Source organism: Rhinolophus ferrumequinum, chromosome 18, assembly GCF_004115265.2.
Source record: "Rhinolophus ferrumequinum isolate MPI-CBG mRhiFer1 chromosome 18, mRhiFer1_v1.p, whole genome shotgun sequence".
NCBI lineage: Eukaryota > Metazoa > Chordata > Mammalia > Chiroptera > Rhinolophidae > Rhinolophus > Rhinolophus ferrumequinum.
Window position 1 is genome coordinate 1,385,682 of NC_046301.1, and position 15,364 is coordinate 1,401,045.

Here is a 15,364-nt window from a genome sequence, read left to right on the forward strand (position 1 = left end):
GTTGACCAATCACACAGGTTTGGGGAGAAAGACAGGACGCACATTTGGGATTAGACTTCAAACTGGAGATGTCAGGTGGGAAGTGAAGTAAAATAGTTTAGCATTTGGAGGAGAGAGTTCAGCTGGAGATCTCAACTGGTGTGTTATGGACACATGGATTTTATTTAGTCCTAAGACTCATTATGGTCACCGACGGGATGGGTGTGTACACAGAGAAAAGGTGAAAGGGTAGACCTTTGGGGCAGAGAGAAGGAAGAAAGCCAGTAACAGACTGAGAAAGAAGAGTAACACACATGACATGGGAGGGATGCCGGGACCCTGTGATGAAGTGGGGACAACTCGGCGAAGTGGTGGCAGAGCATCTGAGCTCAGCATGTCAAACGCTGGTAACCGGTGGCGTCCAATGAGAAGCAGGAACCATTCATCTGGTGTAACACAGGGTGTCACTGGTGACTCAGACAAGAGAAGTTCTGGTGGGTGGTGAAGGGCAAACACATCCGAGTGGGTTTGAGGGAGAAAAGGAGGAGCTGGCACGAGATAGTGAGGGTGACAACTACTGCAGGGAGTTTTGCTAGAAGGAGAGTCTAGGAATGGAGAGCGAAGGAGCATAAGCATGTCTGTCCAAAGACGGGAGAAAGAGCAGTGCCTCTGCAGAGAGCGGGTGACTCGGGGCAGCGGCGTTTCTGGGAGACATTCTTGACCGGCTGGAAGGGATGGCACTGAGTACAAGGGTGGAGAATTCGGCCTGGTGTCCCCTTGGGATGTCCATCCACAGGTAGGTTTTTGTCACTGCTAACAGTTTATGTTACTAAGTGGTATCGATATATTCAGAAAGATATTACTAAGTAATGATGACTTTTTGAGTAACTGCCTATAAAGATAATTCTAACTGTATTTTTCTGTATATACCTTCATGTGTTTCTAATGAAAATCAAACCTATGTTTGCATTTTGGCGTCAGGGTGAAGTTGAAGCTGTAGCAATGAGAGCAAGCAGGAGTTCTCTTCTAATTGACTGGCTCTTATTTATAGGAAGATAAGAAGGTTGTCAGTGGAGAGTAAGGATGGGCAAACGCACGGTAGTTTCTGGAGAGAGAAGGTACTGAATTGGCTGGGGACAGCAGGACAGTGAGCAGTTAACTTCCGGGCAGCACTGAGCGTCCATGGGAGGGAGGTCTCTGGCTGTGGCTTTAACGTGGGGACAGCTGGGTGCAGGTCCAGCCACGTCCAGTGTCAGGGCACAGGCGCAGACTGGGCAGATGTCTGGATCAAATGGGATGAGGTTTTGAAGGACAGTGCGATGAAGCAAGAAGCATGGAGGAGGTCAGGGCATATGCAGGGGCGAGTTTGGGATGACCGCTTCTGGAAATATGCTGAGTGAGGAGGAACGTGGGGACCCGGGGACGTGCAGGGGCAAAGGTGTGGTCTCAGGAGGCGTGGGGCAAAGCCAGGACTGCATGTCAGCAGCTCCTCTCCACTGCGGCTGCTGCTGCCTGCGAAGGTCAAGTTCTAGTTTAGTTCAGTAGTGAGAGGAACGGCACCAAATAGTAAGTATTTAGAGCTTCTAGCAATGCCCGGGACCTGGAAGAAACGCTAACATTCGTGATTCCTAAGTGTGTCAGTCAGACAGAGCGGTGCTGTGCATCCTGTTAGGACTTCATCCCTGGCTCACTATCAGCGGAAACAAGAAAAGGGGGATATCTCATTGTGTTTTTTATTTGCATTTCTCTGATGATTAGTGATGTTGAACATTTTTTCATATATCAATTTGCCATTTGTATGTCCTCTTTGGAGAAATGTCTCCTCATTTCCTCTGCCCATTTTTCAATTGGGTTGTTTGGGTTTTGTTGTTGAGTTGTATGAGTTCTTTGTATATTTTGGATATTAGCCCCTTATCGGAGGCATTGTTTGCAAAAATCTTCTCCCATTCAGTTGGTTGCCTTTTTATTTTGTCGTTGGTTTCTTTTGCTGTAAAGAAGCTTTTAAGTTTGATATAGTCCCATTCATTTATTTTAGCTTTTACTTCCATTGCCTTTGGAGTCAAATTCATAAAATGCTCTTTGAACCCAAGGTCCATAAGTTTAGTACCTATGTTTTCTTCTATGCAGTTTATTGTTTCAGGTCTTATGCACCCTCATACACTGTTGGTGGAAATGCAGATTGGTGCAGTCATTATGGAAGGCAGTGTGGAGGTTCCCCAAAAAATTACGAATAGAATTACCATATGACCCAGCAATCCCTTTTCTGGGTATCTACCCAAAAAATCTGAAAACATTTATCCATAAAGACACGTGTGCTCCAATGTTCATTGCAGCTTTGTTTACGGTGGCCAAGACATGGAAACAACCAAAATGTCCTTTGATAGATTAATGGATAAAGAAGTTGTGGTATATGTACACAATGGAATACTATTCAGCGGTAAGAAAAGATGAATTAGGACCATTTGTGACAACATGGACGGATCTTGAGATTATAATGCTAAGCGAAATAAGTCAGACAGAGAAAGTTGAGAACCATATGATTTCACTAATATGTGGTATATAAAACTGAAAACAACAAAAGAACAAGACAAACAAATGAGAAACAAGAACTCATAGACACAGACAATAGTTTAGTGGTTACCAGAGGGTAAGGGGTGGGAGATGAGGGTAAAGGGGGTCAAATATATGGTGATGGAAGGAGAACTGACTCTGGGTGGTGAACACACAATGGGATTTATAGATGATGTGATACAGAATTGTACACCTGAAATCTATGTAACTTTACTAACCATTGTCACCCCAATAAACTTTAATTAAAAATAAAGAAAGAAAAGAAAGGGGCTCAAAACAAGTGAGCTTAATTCACATCACTCCATTTCACACTTTCATTTGTCATTTTGTCTCAAGCAAATGTTGCACCTAATTTATCTTGTCAGATCTTTCCTCCATTCTTAGTACCTGGATTATGTATACACAGCACACATTAAATAGTTTGTTTTTTAAATCTTCTGCCTGATTGCCTATGTTCGTGGAATAAAGGTGGAGTAGCAAGGGGTGTGTGTATGTGTAAGCGCACGTGTGTGTGAGTGTGTGTGTGAAGCATACAAGTTAAAGACAGTGACTTGTCCTTTTTGTCACTGGCTAGACTGTTCTTCATTTTTTAATAGGAACATATTTCCAAACTTATTGGATCTTCCACGATTATACAGACGATGGTTTGGAACCACTAATTTAAACGTATCACCTTGCAGACACAGATTCACACAAACTATTACTTTCTCCGAGCAATGAATATGTTTGCAATATTATTTTTGAGTCAAGCTGAGATTTCCCTTAGGAGTCATTCTCCCCCACCCCCCTTAATGTCAGCTTAATGCATTTATGGGAAATGCTTTAAACATTTGGTGTAGAAATGAGCCACCCCTCTGGTTGCCAGTTTCTCCCACACACACCCCAAATACAAGGTGTTCTTACATTCTGTTCTTTTGGGACACCCTGTGCTTCTCTATAAGTTAAACTGAGTCATATCTCTGATTGTTTTCAATTTTGTAGAACCTCTACTACCATGTGAAATAGGTTACTTTAGGTCATCAAAAAGTCACTTTATGTTAATAAATGTATATATTAAAAAATACACATTATGCTCACTTAACTGTCTGTAAAGGGGATTAAAGTACAATACTTTTCTATGGACATGCTGACATGTTTCCAATAACCACACCATAATATTATATTTCTGTTTTATCTTGTTGAAGTAGCATCATATTTGGAAATCAAAGCATCAACACAGATCTCATCTCAAAACTACTTCACTTCCAGCACCGCCCAATCTCCTACATTATTCACCAGCTACCTCTCTCCACTGTCGACATGGTAGGAGACAGTTGTTCGCATTTCCACGTTACTCAAGTTACTGCAGAAACGGCTACAGGCAACTGAAGAGGTAGCCATGGCATAGTGAAAATGTCCACCCCTGACAGACAAGACATAAAAGAAACTATCAAGCTGAGATAATGTTTCAAGCTGAAAAATGCAAAAGAGAAAAAAAGAAAAGAAAAAGGAAAACATGGTAACTAACCTGTTTGATGAATTATCTAATTTGAATAAGGTATGCTCAGTACACCCTTGGCTCTTGATTATTTCACTCATTTAATAATTAAAAACAAGTTTGGTCATTGAAGCAATAAAATTAAAACCTGTCAGTGAAAGCTAGTTATGTTATTATTGACCATTCTAAGAATCCATTCACAAACTAATGATTGATAAATAGGCATAAAATCTCATTACAATTCACTTGTTATCAGGGAAATGCAAATCAAAACCACAGTGAATTATCACCTCACCCCTGTTAGAATGGCTATTATCAACAAAACAAATAATAACAAGTGTAGGAGAGGCTGTGGGGAAAAAGGAACCCTCATACACTGTTGGTGGGAATGCAGACTGGTGCAGCTGCTATGGAAGGCCGTGTGGAGGTTCCTCAAAAACTTAAGAATAGAATTACTATATGGCCCAGCAATTTCTCTTCTGGGTATTTACTGGAAAAATTCAAAAACATTTATCTGTAAAGATATATGTATCCCGATGTTCACTGCAGCATTATTCACGGTGGCCAAAACATGGAAACAAACAAAGTGTCATTCGATAGATGATTAGATAAAGATGTGGTATATATACACAAAGCAGTACTATTTGGCCGTAAGAAAAGATGAAATACTGCCATTTGCAACAACATGGATGGATTTTGAGATTATCATGCTAAGCGAAATAAGTCAGACAGAAAAAGTCGAGAACCATATGGCTTCACTCATATGTGGGATATAGAACTGAAGGCAACAGAGGAACAAGACAAACACACCATCAAGAACTCATAGATACAGACAACAGTTTAGTGGTTACCAGAGGGTGAGGGGGGAGGGAGGTGGGAGATGAGGGTAAAGGGGGTCAAATATATGGTGATGGAAGGAGAACTGACTCTGGGTGGTGAGCACACAATGTGATATACAGATGATGTGATACAGAATTGTACACTTGAAACCTATGTAATTTTATTAACCAATGTCACCCCAATAAATTTAATAAAAAAAATCTTACTATGAACATCTGTTAAAGAGTGTTGGGCTATTATATTCGGGGCATTCTATATAAATATTCCCTCAATGGGTCTGTGCATTTTAGACACTGAGGAAATTTGAATGTAGGCAAATCTCAAAACAGCTTAAGAGAAAAAAATGCAATGGGAAAACACTGAGTAGGGATGGGTTCACACTATGTACCAGAAAAACAAAAATGAAAACATAGTGGATTACAGAAAGAAGAGCTTATTTTTCTCGAGTAATGGTAGATCTGGAATTAAGCGGTGGTTTAGAAGTTTGAGTGCCACAAGTGGGGTCTCTGTTTCCCTTGGCCTTTCCTTCAGAGTTTTAAGAGGAATCCCTTAGTTGTAGCCAATACAACCACAAACTAGCAAGAGATAGGAACGAGGGCCAAGGGCAGGGGGTAGGACCAGTGGTGTGTGACCTCCTTTCCTGGAAGTCCCATGCCACAACTTATCCTTCCATTCAATTGGCCAGAACTATGTTAAACGTCCCCTACTTGAAATAAAAGCTGATAAACCAGTCTTTATATGCTTTGGTTCCACAAGCAAACTTTGGATTCATTCAGAAGATAGAATGTGAAAATGGGTAGAGTGGTCCCCCTTTTACCACAGGGGATACGTGCCAAGACCCCCAGTGGATGCTTGAAACCTCAGATTGTACCAAACCTTATATGTACTATTAGTGAACACATCAGTATTGAATTACGGATAGATGGAAGACTGCAAAGATTAGAGTGTCTTGCATCTGGCCCCAACTTGCATGTCACATAACCTTGAAAAAGTTATATGATGGTTTTATCATCATCATCAAACTCTTATTTCAAAAGGAATTGTCATATACTTCTTAAAGAAATTTGGTGAAAATGATGGCAGCCATGGTGATGGTGGTGATGATATGGTGATAGTGGTGATGGTGATGGTGGTGATAGTGATGATGATGGTGATGGTGGTGAAGGCGGTGGTGATGGTAGTGATGGTGATAGAGATGGTGGTGGTGATGGTGGCGGTGATGGTGGTGATGGTGGTGATGGTGGTGATGGTGGTGATGGTGGTAGTGGTGAAGGTGGTGATGATGATGGTGATGATGGTGATGGAGATAATGATGACAAATGCTTTTTGAAACACTATGTGCCAAGCACATTGCTAAGCATTAAACATGCGTGGGCATGTACAAACCTTATCTAATCCTCACAGAAACCTATGTGGTAGGAACTACTATCACCCCTATTTCACATATTGGAAAGTTAAAGCACAGGAATTTTAAGTCATTTGCTAAGTCCACCCATAGTAATTGGCAAACATGAAATCTGAACCAAGACTGGTCTGAAGTCAAACACAGAAACTTAACTAATACACTGATAATTAGGTTACGGCATGCATAGGCTAAACTCATGTCACAAAATATTTTTATATGTAAAAATAGCTATAGTTTTGTATCATTCAGAGGAACATGATTTTTTCTTTTGTATTTTGAGCACAGTTCATTGTTCTGTATAATCTAAACAAAACTAATATTTAGAGGAAATATTTATTTGCCTTAAAGCCAAGTAAATTAAGTATTAACAACTCCTTGAAGCCATTATTAGCTTATCTCCTGGGGGAAATCTCTGTTGCAATTGTGTCTGTCATGTATCAGCACTTGAGAAGAACTGGAGATCCTCTAGCTAACATTAAAAGATGACTGAAATGAATAAAAACTATAAAGAATGACTTCCAAGATTTACCAAAAATAATGGTAACAGGTGCCCAGGACAAACAGATGCAAGTCTAGATGGATTCATATTAATTCAGGTTGAGTGACATAAATAGTTCATTTCCTTCAATTACCATGCCCAATAGTACAGTGCATTTTGTAGGTATTATTTATTCCTTTGAGGTTAAACGTGTTCAGAAATAAAACAGCGACTGGACAGAAAAAAGATGCTGCAGCTAAGATAGAAATTTGGGGGGTAGGTGCATCTGATGCTGCCTTCTGCTAGAAAAATCAAACAGTACGTATCGTAGAGACTTTCTGTCTAAGGGACACTTTTTCATCTATCTGGCAATAACAGACCAGCAAGTCCAGGACTTACCACGATACCACACATGACAAGAAAAGCCATTTTTTCCCCCTCTAAATCCTTTGCATACAGTATGAATATTAATAGCTAATGAAATACCCATTGTAATTTGCAGGCAAAAAGTTCATGCTACTCTTCATATTGTAGGTTTGGTGAGAACAGGAGTTCAAGCCTTAGCGAGAGCTTGAATAAGCTAGCTAGGAACTTGACTGAACAATATCATCCTACTTGTAAAATCCTGTCTGCTGTCAGTGGGCAGCTGAAAGAGAAGTCACAATATTTCCACTTGTTAGTAGCACTGACCATTATGCCATTGACACACTTCAATTGTCCATATTAGTCCTTAAGTTTTATACAATTACATAGGTCAGGAATGATTTGTAGAAGGAAAGTTCTGTGTTCTTCAACAGTATTCATCTTTGCAGACGTCACTTGTATTTTACAGTGACGTATATTACAGTACCTCGGTTTCCGAACGTCTCCATTGATGAACATTTTGGTTTACGAAAGCCGTAAACCCAGAAGTAAATGCTTCGGTTTCGAATACACCTCGGAAGTCGAACATGTCACACGGCTTCCGCTGAGTGCAAGATCTTGAGGCCTAGCTGTCGGCTGTTTTCAAAAGTTTCAGAACTCGAACGGCCTTCCAGAATGGATTACATTTGAAAACTGAGGTACCACGTTACCTTAGTACCTGGATTGTGGTTAACAGAAGGTCATTAGGAAAACAGGCCACACGAGTTGCTGCACTTCACCTCAGGCAGACACTGTCTGGCTCTCCCAGCCCTTGCTTGGGGAGCGCTGTGGTGCCACTGAGGGAGCACTGGCCTGGGAACCCCACGGCGGAGGGTGGGTTATTGGTGTGACTGAGCACAAGATGCCTGCTGGTGAGCTCAGAGCTCTCACGGTCACTTTAGGAATGAGCCTGAGAAGCTGGCTCTGTCTGATTTCTGAGCTCAGCACAACCCCGATTCAGAGACCTGGGAGATATCAGGGACCTCAGCGTCCTCTGGCCTGACCCCTTCATGTGACTGAAATGGGAACCAGGCGGCGAGACTCAGATAACAGGACAATGGCCACAAGAGGAAGCTGTCAGCCTTACAAAGCACAGACTAGAAGAGGTGACACAAGAGTGCAGACATTCTGGGAAACTAGGAGCAAACAGTCGGCATCACCTCAGCAGACTGAACACAGCAAACGCCTGGCTCCGCGCCATCACTTGTATTAAGAATGAAAACCTTCAGTCCTTGTGAAAAGTGTGACATGATTCTCAGGGTGCATTTATTAATTTAAAAGCAGCAAGTCATGCATTTGAGAAAGTTACGCTTTGAAATGGTTAAAACTGTAAGTCACTCAAATCCTGAAACTCTTCCGTGACAAATGGATAACTCACTTCTTGTCATACAACGTGCCATGTTGACACGGCGTGCTAAAGGCGCATCTGTAGGCATGTGAGCTTGACTATCCTGAATCAAACACGAAGGACGGCGTGCTTCCTTCCAAACAATATTGTCGGAGAAAAGGAACGTGGTGATGGATGAATGGCATCCGTGAACACGCTCTCCAACAGTACCTAAGAAAGGCATGCGCGTGTAACACAGCGAGCAAAAAGAACTAGCAGAGTAATGACGAAGCGTGGTCTCTACTGACCACATGGTACATGGAGACGCGTTTAAACGACTATAAAATGCCTGTGTAAATAAATTCTATACTCAGTAACAAAGTCATTTAAGTGCTTATGTAAATAAATGAGCCTCAGTTGTGCTGGCTGGTGTTCTGTCATCTTCCCACTGAGATTTTATCATTTTTTTCCTTCCTAAGACCATTTTCCTCATGATAGGTTTCCAATAAGTAGAATTAAATATATTCAAGATCATATAAATATTCCATTTCCTAAACATTTAGCAAATTTTCACTGCTCCATCTCCCAAGGAAATGCCCTTCATATTTGATTTCATTATTTAATGCATTTTCAAACTTAAAAATATTTTTTGCTTACCCTGCTTTAGGATTTAAAATATTGATACAAAATTAGACACAACAGACTTAACAAGGGAATTGTTTCCAAACAAAACAAAAGACAACAAAAAACAGTGGATTCTAATCTGAGGACCCTGCCCAGCAATTCTGGTGTTTCAGGGGGAATTACCAGCAACCGAAGCTGCATTTCTTTCATAGGCTTAAATCCAAAAGTAGAGTGGCAACTTTGGTATGAAGAATTAGGAAAATGGATAACAAGGATTGAAGTAGATAAAAATGAAGTAAAATAAAAGTGGTCTGATCCTTAGGGAGTAGAAACAGGGCAAATGGCAGATAAGACAGAACACACGCAATTTACTTTTAGGAAGAAGATTCAAAGGGAGCGCTTTCCCCCCACTCCTTATTCCGTTTAGGTTCTGGTGAGGATAACTTTTGATTTAACACGAGATGATGCCACTAAAATATTCCTTAAGCCACACCTTTGTAATTTGTTCTTATGGGTGTGTATGTGGTGTAGAGAACGACAGATAGGGAAAGGTGCTTACAGACTCAAGGACCCCCAAGCCTGGATGGATGTAGGTCAGCAGTGATTTGTAGGAAGAGGGGGGAACCTCGGGGTCAAACACCAGAGTCACCAAGCTGGGAGAAGGAGCAGAGCATGGCGACAGTGAAGACGAGTGGCCACCAAGGACGGCGTGAAGGAGGCAGACTGCAGACTTCCATCGACAAAGCAGATGGAGGCCTGCAGTACAGGAGGCCGGGAGCCAGGTGCTCGGGCCCCGGGTCTTCTCAGGAAGGTGGGGGCTTTGGGACAAAAAGTGACAGGGTCTGAATGGCATGTTCACAGCATCACTGTAGCTGCCTTGATGAGAGTTGACACGAGGGCCCAGGGAGGAACTGGAGACCAGTGAGGAGGCTGTAGCCATACTGTCAAGATTTGAAGGTAGAATTCAGGCTTCCGAAATGATTGCTGTTGGGAGGAGCTCTGAGGAGCCTCTCCCAGCAACACAACCATAACTTGTGGAAATTATTAAAGAAAACCTAAAATCTGTAAGAAGTCAACTAAAGACGTACAGCAAATGAAGAAACACCTACTGAAGAAAATCTACTACACTGAGGTGCAAGAACAGTGAAAGTGGACGGCATTCGAGCCATGGCCCACTCCCTTCCCCGCGTTCCTCACTTTGTAGGGACAACATTTCTGCCCCAGTTGTACATCCAAGAACACTGGGGTTCCTCGCTCCCTAGCATCCAGGCTACAGCTATGATTCTCCCTGAGAGGGGCAGGCCACCCGCCTTTTCTCATCCCTCCAGCTCTGTGTGCAGAAGAGCTGTTCCAGGCAGGAGCAGCTGAGCAACTTGCAGCTCTCCTCCGCGAGGGCCCCCTGTGCTCACAGACAGAAGCTGTGTCCCAGACGCAGGGGACTGCGACCCCTGGCCCAGGATTTGTCCTGGCTCTAGCTCTGCTATAAGGTGGTGTTCCTAGGGCAGGAGAGGCGAGCTGAGACCATCAGAGCTGCCACTCCCACGCAGGACCCTGCTTACCTGGGCAGACGAGGCCACTGTCCCCAACCTCAGCTCTGCAGCGCTGGTGCAGAGATTGCCCCGGAGGAGGCAGGTCACAAGGGGACAGAGTTGTGTGTACCTGTCAGCACAGAGCGCAACTCCATAACTGAGTGGGGACAGAGGCTGAGCAGTCTCTCGGTTTGTTCCATGCATCATAATTTCACCAGCATTTCTTTTCGCTTTTTAATTAAACTTCCACACAGCTGATGTACTGTGCAGGCCACATGACACTTAAAGATGTTCCACAGTTGCTCTTTGATGAGTTTGGGTTTTTATGAGAACAATATAAATGCCAGCATTTTTCATATTAAGAATATTGTGTCTAATTATGGAAAAAAGTTATAAAGAGTTCATAAATAACAGGCAACATTTCAAAAGGAGGATTCAGACCTATACTTTTATTTTAAGAGCCCTTCACTTATTACTTATGAGTAAGATTTCTGACTGTTCAATAAAATGTCAAGAAAAACTCACATCATTCTTGAAAAACTAGCATTATAGATAAAAAGGATCTTTTTTCCTTCGGGATATTCTTTTGGTGAATATCAAAAGAGCAAAAGGTCCTAAATTTTCACCTGGAAATTTGAATGCGTAACCTGAAACAACCAGACAGCAGTTATTACTTCTTTTCACCAGTTTATTGTGGAGTAAGAATAAATAATTCAGGTTTCTGCTACGGGCACCCTTGTCCGTGTTTGAAAAGCAGATGCGGGTGAGCAGGAACGATTTTTGGAAACTTGCTCATCAAGCACTTGAACGTGAGCCATGCTTCTCGTCCTCGTAGACTTTGTCTGTTGTCACCTTTGGAGTCTTGCTTCTATCTAGTGACGTGTCCAAGCAACTGAATGGCAGCACAAAGGTATGATTCATTAAAAGGAAGAGAATGAAAGAAGTGTTGCCTTACCCTCTGGTGGCACAGGTGGAGCGTCTGTTAATGGCCATAATCTCGGCTGCCATGTTCGTCACTAGACTGACACTCCATATGAACACACACATGTGCACACCCCCACAGGGCATACGTGTTCATGGATGAAGCAGGAATGTGCACATGTACACACACACACTCACTGCACACACGTGCTCATGGGTCAGGCAGAGCACATACACGAACACCTACGTTCACGCTAGTCCGTCCATGTGTCTGGGTGAAGAAGGACGATGTAGCTCTTCTCACACGAGAAAACAGGGAGGAAACAGTCTTGCAAGGTGTTTCTCTCATGAGTTTTAGATACATGAGAACAGAAAAATGAACTCTATCCACACAGAAGTCAGAGAAATTCTACAAATAAACCATCTCGATTGATTGTTTAACTACTTTTGAAATATCAGTGTGATGTCATTATGTCATTTGGATCATTTTTGTCAATGTTTTCAGAATAACTGTGCTTTTCACTGACAGTCCATCTGTCAGCCAAGGTCATGCTGAGGGAGTGAGGGACGTCAGGATGGAATAAAGAGGCGATTTCAGTGCTTTGGGCTTTTCAGTATCAATCGGTCACTTAGCTTGGAAATCTCTTCCGACATTGCTTCAGCTGCAGCTCAATGAGTATGTTCACCCAAGTCTGTGGTCCCTGCTGCCGGCGGTCACAGAGCTGCAGAACTGGAATTGATCAGCGGATTATCTGGTCCCAGGCTTTTGGCTAGCAGATGAGCTGATGCAAATTAATTACCTATAATCTCTGCAGTTTAGAGGATGAAAAAGGGACTCATTACCATTTGGGGAAGAAAACTGAGGCACGAAGACACTGAATGAGTCGCCAGCTGTGCTAGCCCTTGTCACCAGTGGCCAGGCCTGCAGCTTAGACGGCCATGTCGCCTTGGCTGCCTCCCACCCTCCTACCCGTCCCGTCTTCATGCTGTTGGTGGCTTTGGAGTGTCCTCTGGGTATGTAAAGATGATAATTTCACAGGGAAGAAATACATTTCCTGCCTCTGTGATTACACTCATACTGTCATCCTGTGTTTACAGTGACAGGTCAGGTTCTGAAGGTCACTGCTGGAAGGAGCTGAGTTCCAGAAGGAAGAGCACAATGTCATTTCAAATGTATGTTTAATGGACTTCGTTTTAGTTGGAATATTTTGACTATGCAACATCTCGTCAGACTTTTTATTTTTACAAAATATATTTATCAGTTTCACTCTAGCTTTTTAGCCACACTGACTTAACAAATGTAAGTGAATGGACTTGAAATAACTTTCAACATTTCGTTAGAAAGCAGTTTCGTCCGAGTCATTCCCAGTGCTCTCCGCATAGCTTTTAAAAAATAAATTACATAAACAGGTGAAAGCAACCATTATGAAACACAACCTACATGCCTGAAGGGAAGACTTTAGAGTGGGAGAGAGCTGGGGAGATTTCGGCCCAAGGACAGTTTATTTTCAAGGTAACCGCACTGACAGAATACAGCACATTTCCTCAGGGTAAGTGTATGTTTTGAAAAGTGAATAGTTACTTAATTTTACAAGGTTCTGAAGCAGTACCAAATTTGTTAGACATTCCCTAAGAGTAAGAGAAGATCGACCTCCTATAAATCCACATTTTAAAAATATTTGGCTTTTTTAAAACAAGACACAACTGTATAGTCATCTGGATCTAGGAAGATAATAATTGGTTAATTGATACGTATTGAATGTTCTTGTAAGCCCGGAAGTGCTCTGAGCATGTTACTGCATCCTCAAAACAATCCTAGCAGGCAGTTGTTACGCTTATCCTCGTGTTTACCGATGGGAAAACTGAAGCCTGGAGCGGCGGAGTCATTTTTAAGCAGCAGTCGTGGATGGCAGTCAGCACGCAAACACAGGCTTGGCGGTGCTCACGTCCATCATCTTAACTGCTGGTTGTGCTGCCCACACGTGCAGCAAGGGTCCTCCGTGCAGAGGTGACCCAGGTCGGGGCCTCAGAGGGGGACAGCGTGCTGACCCATTACCATCATCCACTCTGCAGGACTCACGGGCTTGGGTCTGCGCCTCCTGACATGGCGTTTACACAGCCAGACACGTCACAACCACGCGTGCAGAGACGGCTCACTGCACACGACAGCTGTTGAGGCTGCGGTTTTCCCTGGGGCCAGGGTCTGTGCTGACTCACAGACGGTGACCATCTGTCTCACTGGCCGAAGGCTTGAGAAAGTGTGTCTGAGCTCTTTTCTGGGGGAAATTCTTCTTCCATTAGATGGTTAAAGGGAGGTGTGGTTCACTTAATTTCCAGAGCAAGGGTGGGTGAACTTTCTCAGTCAAGGTCCAGACAGTAAGTGTTTTAGGGTTTGTGGCCAGATGGTGTCTCTGGAATGACCCAGCTCTGCTGTTGTGAAAGTAGCTGCAGACAATACAGAGGGAGGGTGTGTCTGTGTGCCAATAACCCATTATTTACGGACACTGCAATTTGGATTTTATTTAATTTTTATGTCACAGAATATTATTGCGTCTTTGATTATTTTTCAGTCGTTTCAAAATGTAAGAAAACATATGCAAAGAACAAAAGTATCTTAGCTCCAGGACAATCAACAGCCAGCAGAAGGCCAGCGGTATCTGCCGTCCCAGCTGCACGTGCAGGGGAAAGGGACTCACACACGGAGCCCCTATAAAATGGAGCGGGAGTGGCCACCGCTCAGACCCGTGGGAGGCCCCCACAGGGCAGAATAACCTGCGTGCTGGGCCCAGGCCACCACGTGTGCGCAGAGCCCTTGGCGACGCTCACGAGAACGCTGGTGCGATTACAGCACGACCGCTGAGTTCTGCACTGAAAACCACTGCAGACTAGAAGCAGCGTCAATAAGTCACCGGGTCGGCTTATCTGCCCCGGCGAGCAGCCCCTCCTTCCGCTGATGTCACTGTCCCCCTTCCCTTTCTCATAAACGCCAGCACCTGGTCTCCCGGTCGGAGCACCCTTTCGCCTTCTGCCTGAACCAGCGCGTGCTCTTTGGATCTCAAACCAATGCTTGCCGCCTGTCACTTTGGCCTCTTTTTAGGGTGACGCCCCTCGTCGGTCACCCCGTTGGAAACGCGGTCTCAGGCGCTCTGACAGCCCACAGAATAACTACGAGGTGTGGCCCAGCCGCGGGGTTTTAGTGTCCCAGGGGACCAGGAGACACTAAGGCCTGGGGACCACTGGTCTAGAGCCTCCGCCCTCATAATCCACTGGGTCCCGACCCCATCTGTGCATCAAATGCTTTAGGAGGCCAGTGACGATGCGCGGGGAATGCAGTGAAGGGGCCCGCTCTGGTCTTCACGCGCAAGGACGGCCTCGTGCAGAAAACAGGGCAGGGCGACTTCCTTATTGAAATACATTGGTTAACACCCCACAGCGCACGCGGCGCGCGCACACACTCACATACACACACACACACACACACACACACACACACGCGACGCGCTCTCACGGCCCCTCCGCGGTCCCACGACCCAGCCCAGCACGCCCGCACCCACACCCACGCAGGACCGCGCGGCCGGCGGCGACACCGCGAACAGCACTCACCACGGCGAAGACCTTGTTGAGAGCCATCTGCTCCATGAGCGCCGACTCGTTGTGGAAGAGGTGGGGCTGCGTGTGGCTCCACATGTGCGGGAACCACCAGAACTGGGCAGCCGAGCGCAGCAGGAGGTCGTCGCCCTCGTCCTCCTCCTCCGTGCCTGGCAAACACAAGGTCAAAGCCCGTTAGCCGGGGACCCTGGCAGCTCAGGGG

The 15,364-nt window shown here is 44.3% G+C and overlaps 1 protein-coding gene across 1 annotated transcript in view; it reads right to left on the reverse strand.

The window, feature by feature from the left end:
* NDST4 (N-deacetylase and N-sulfotransferase 4) overlaps positions 1–15,364 on the reverse strand; it is a 196,328-nt gene that overhangs the window by 84,400 nt on the left and 96,564 nt on the right. The window contains exon 5 of the mRNA XM_033133341.1: positions 15,157–15,311. Coding sequence (XP_032989232.1) covers positions 15,157–15,311 — 155 coding nt within the window. The remainder of the gene's footprint in view (positions 1–15,156; positions 15,312–15,364) is intronic.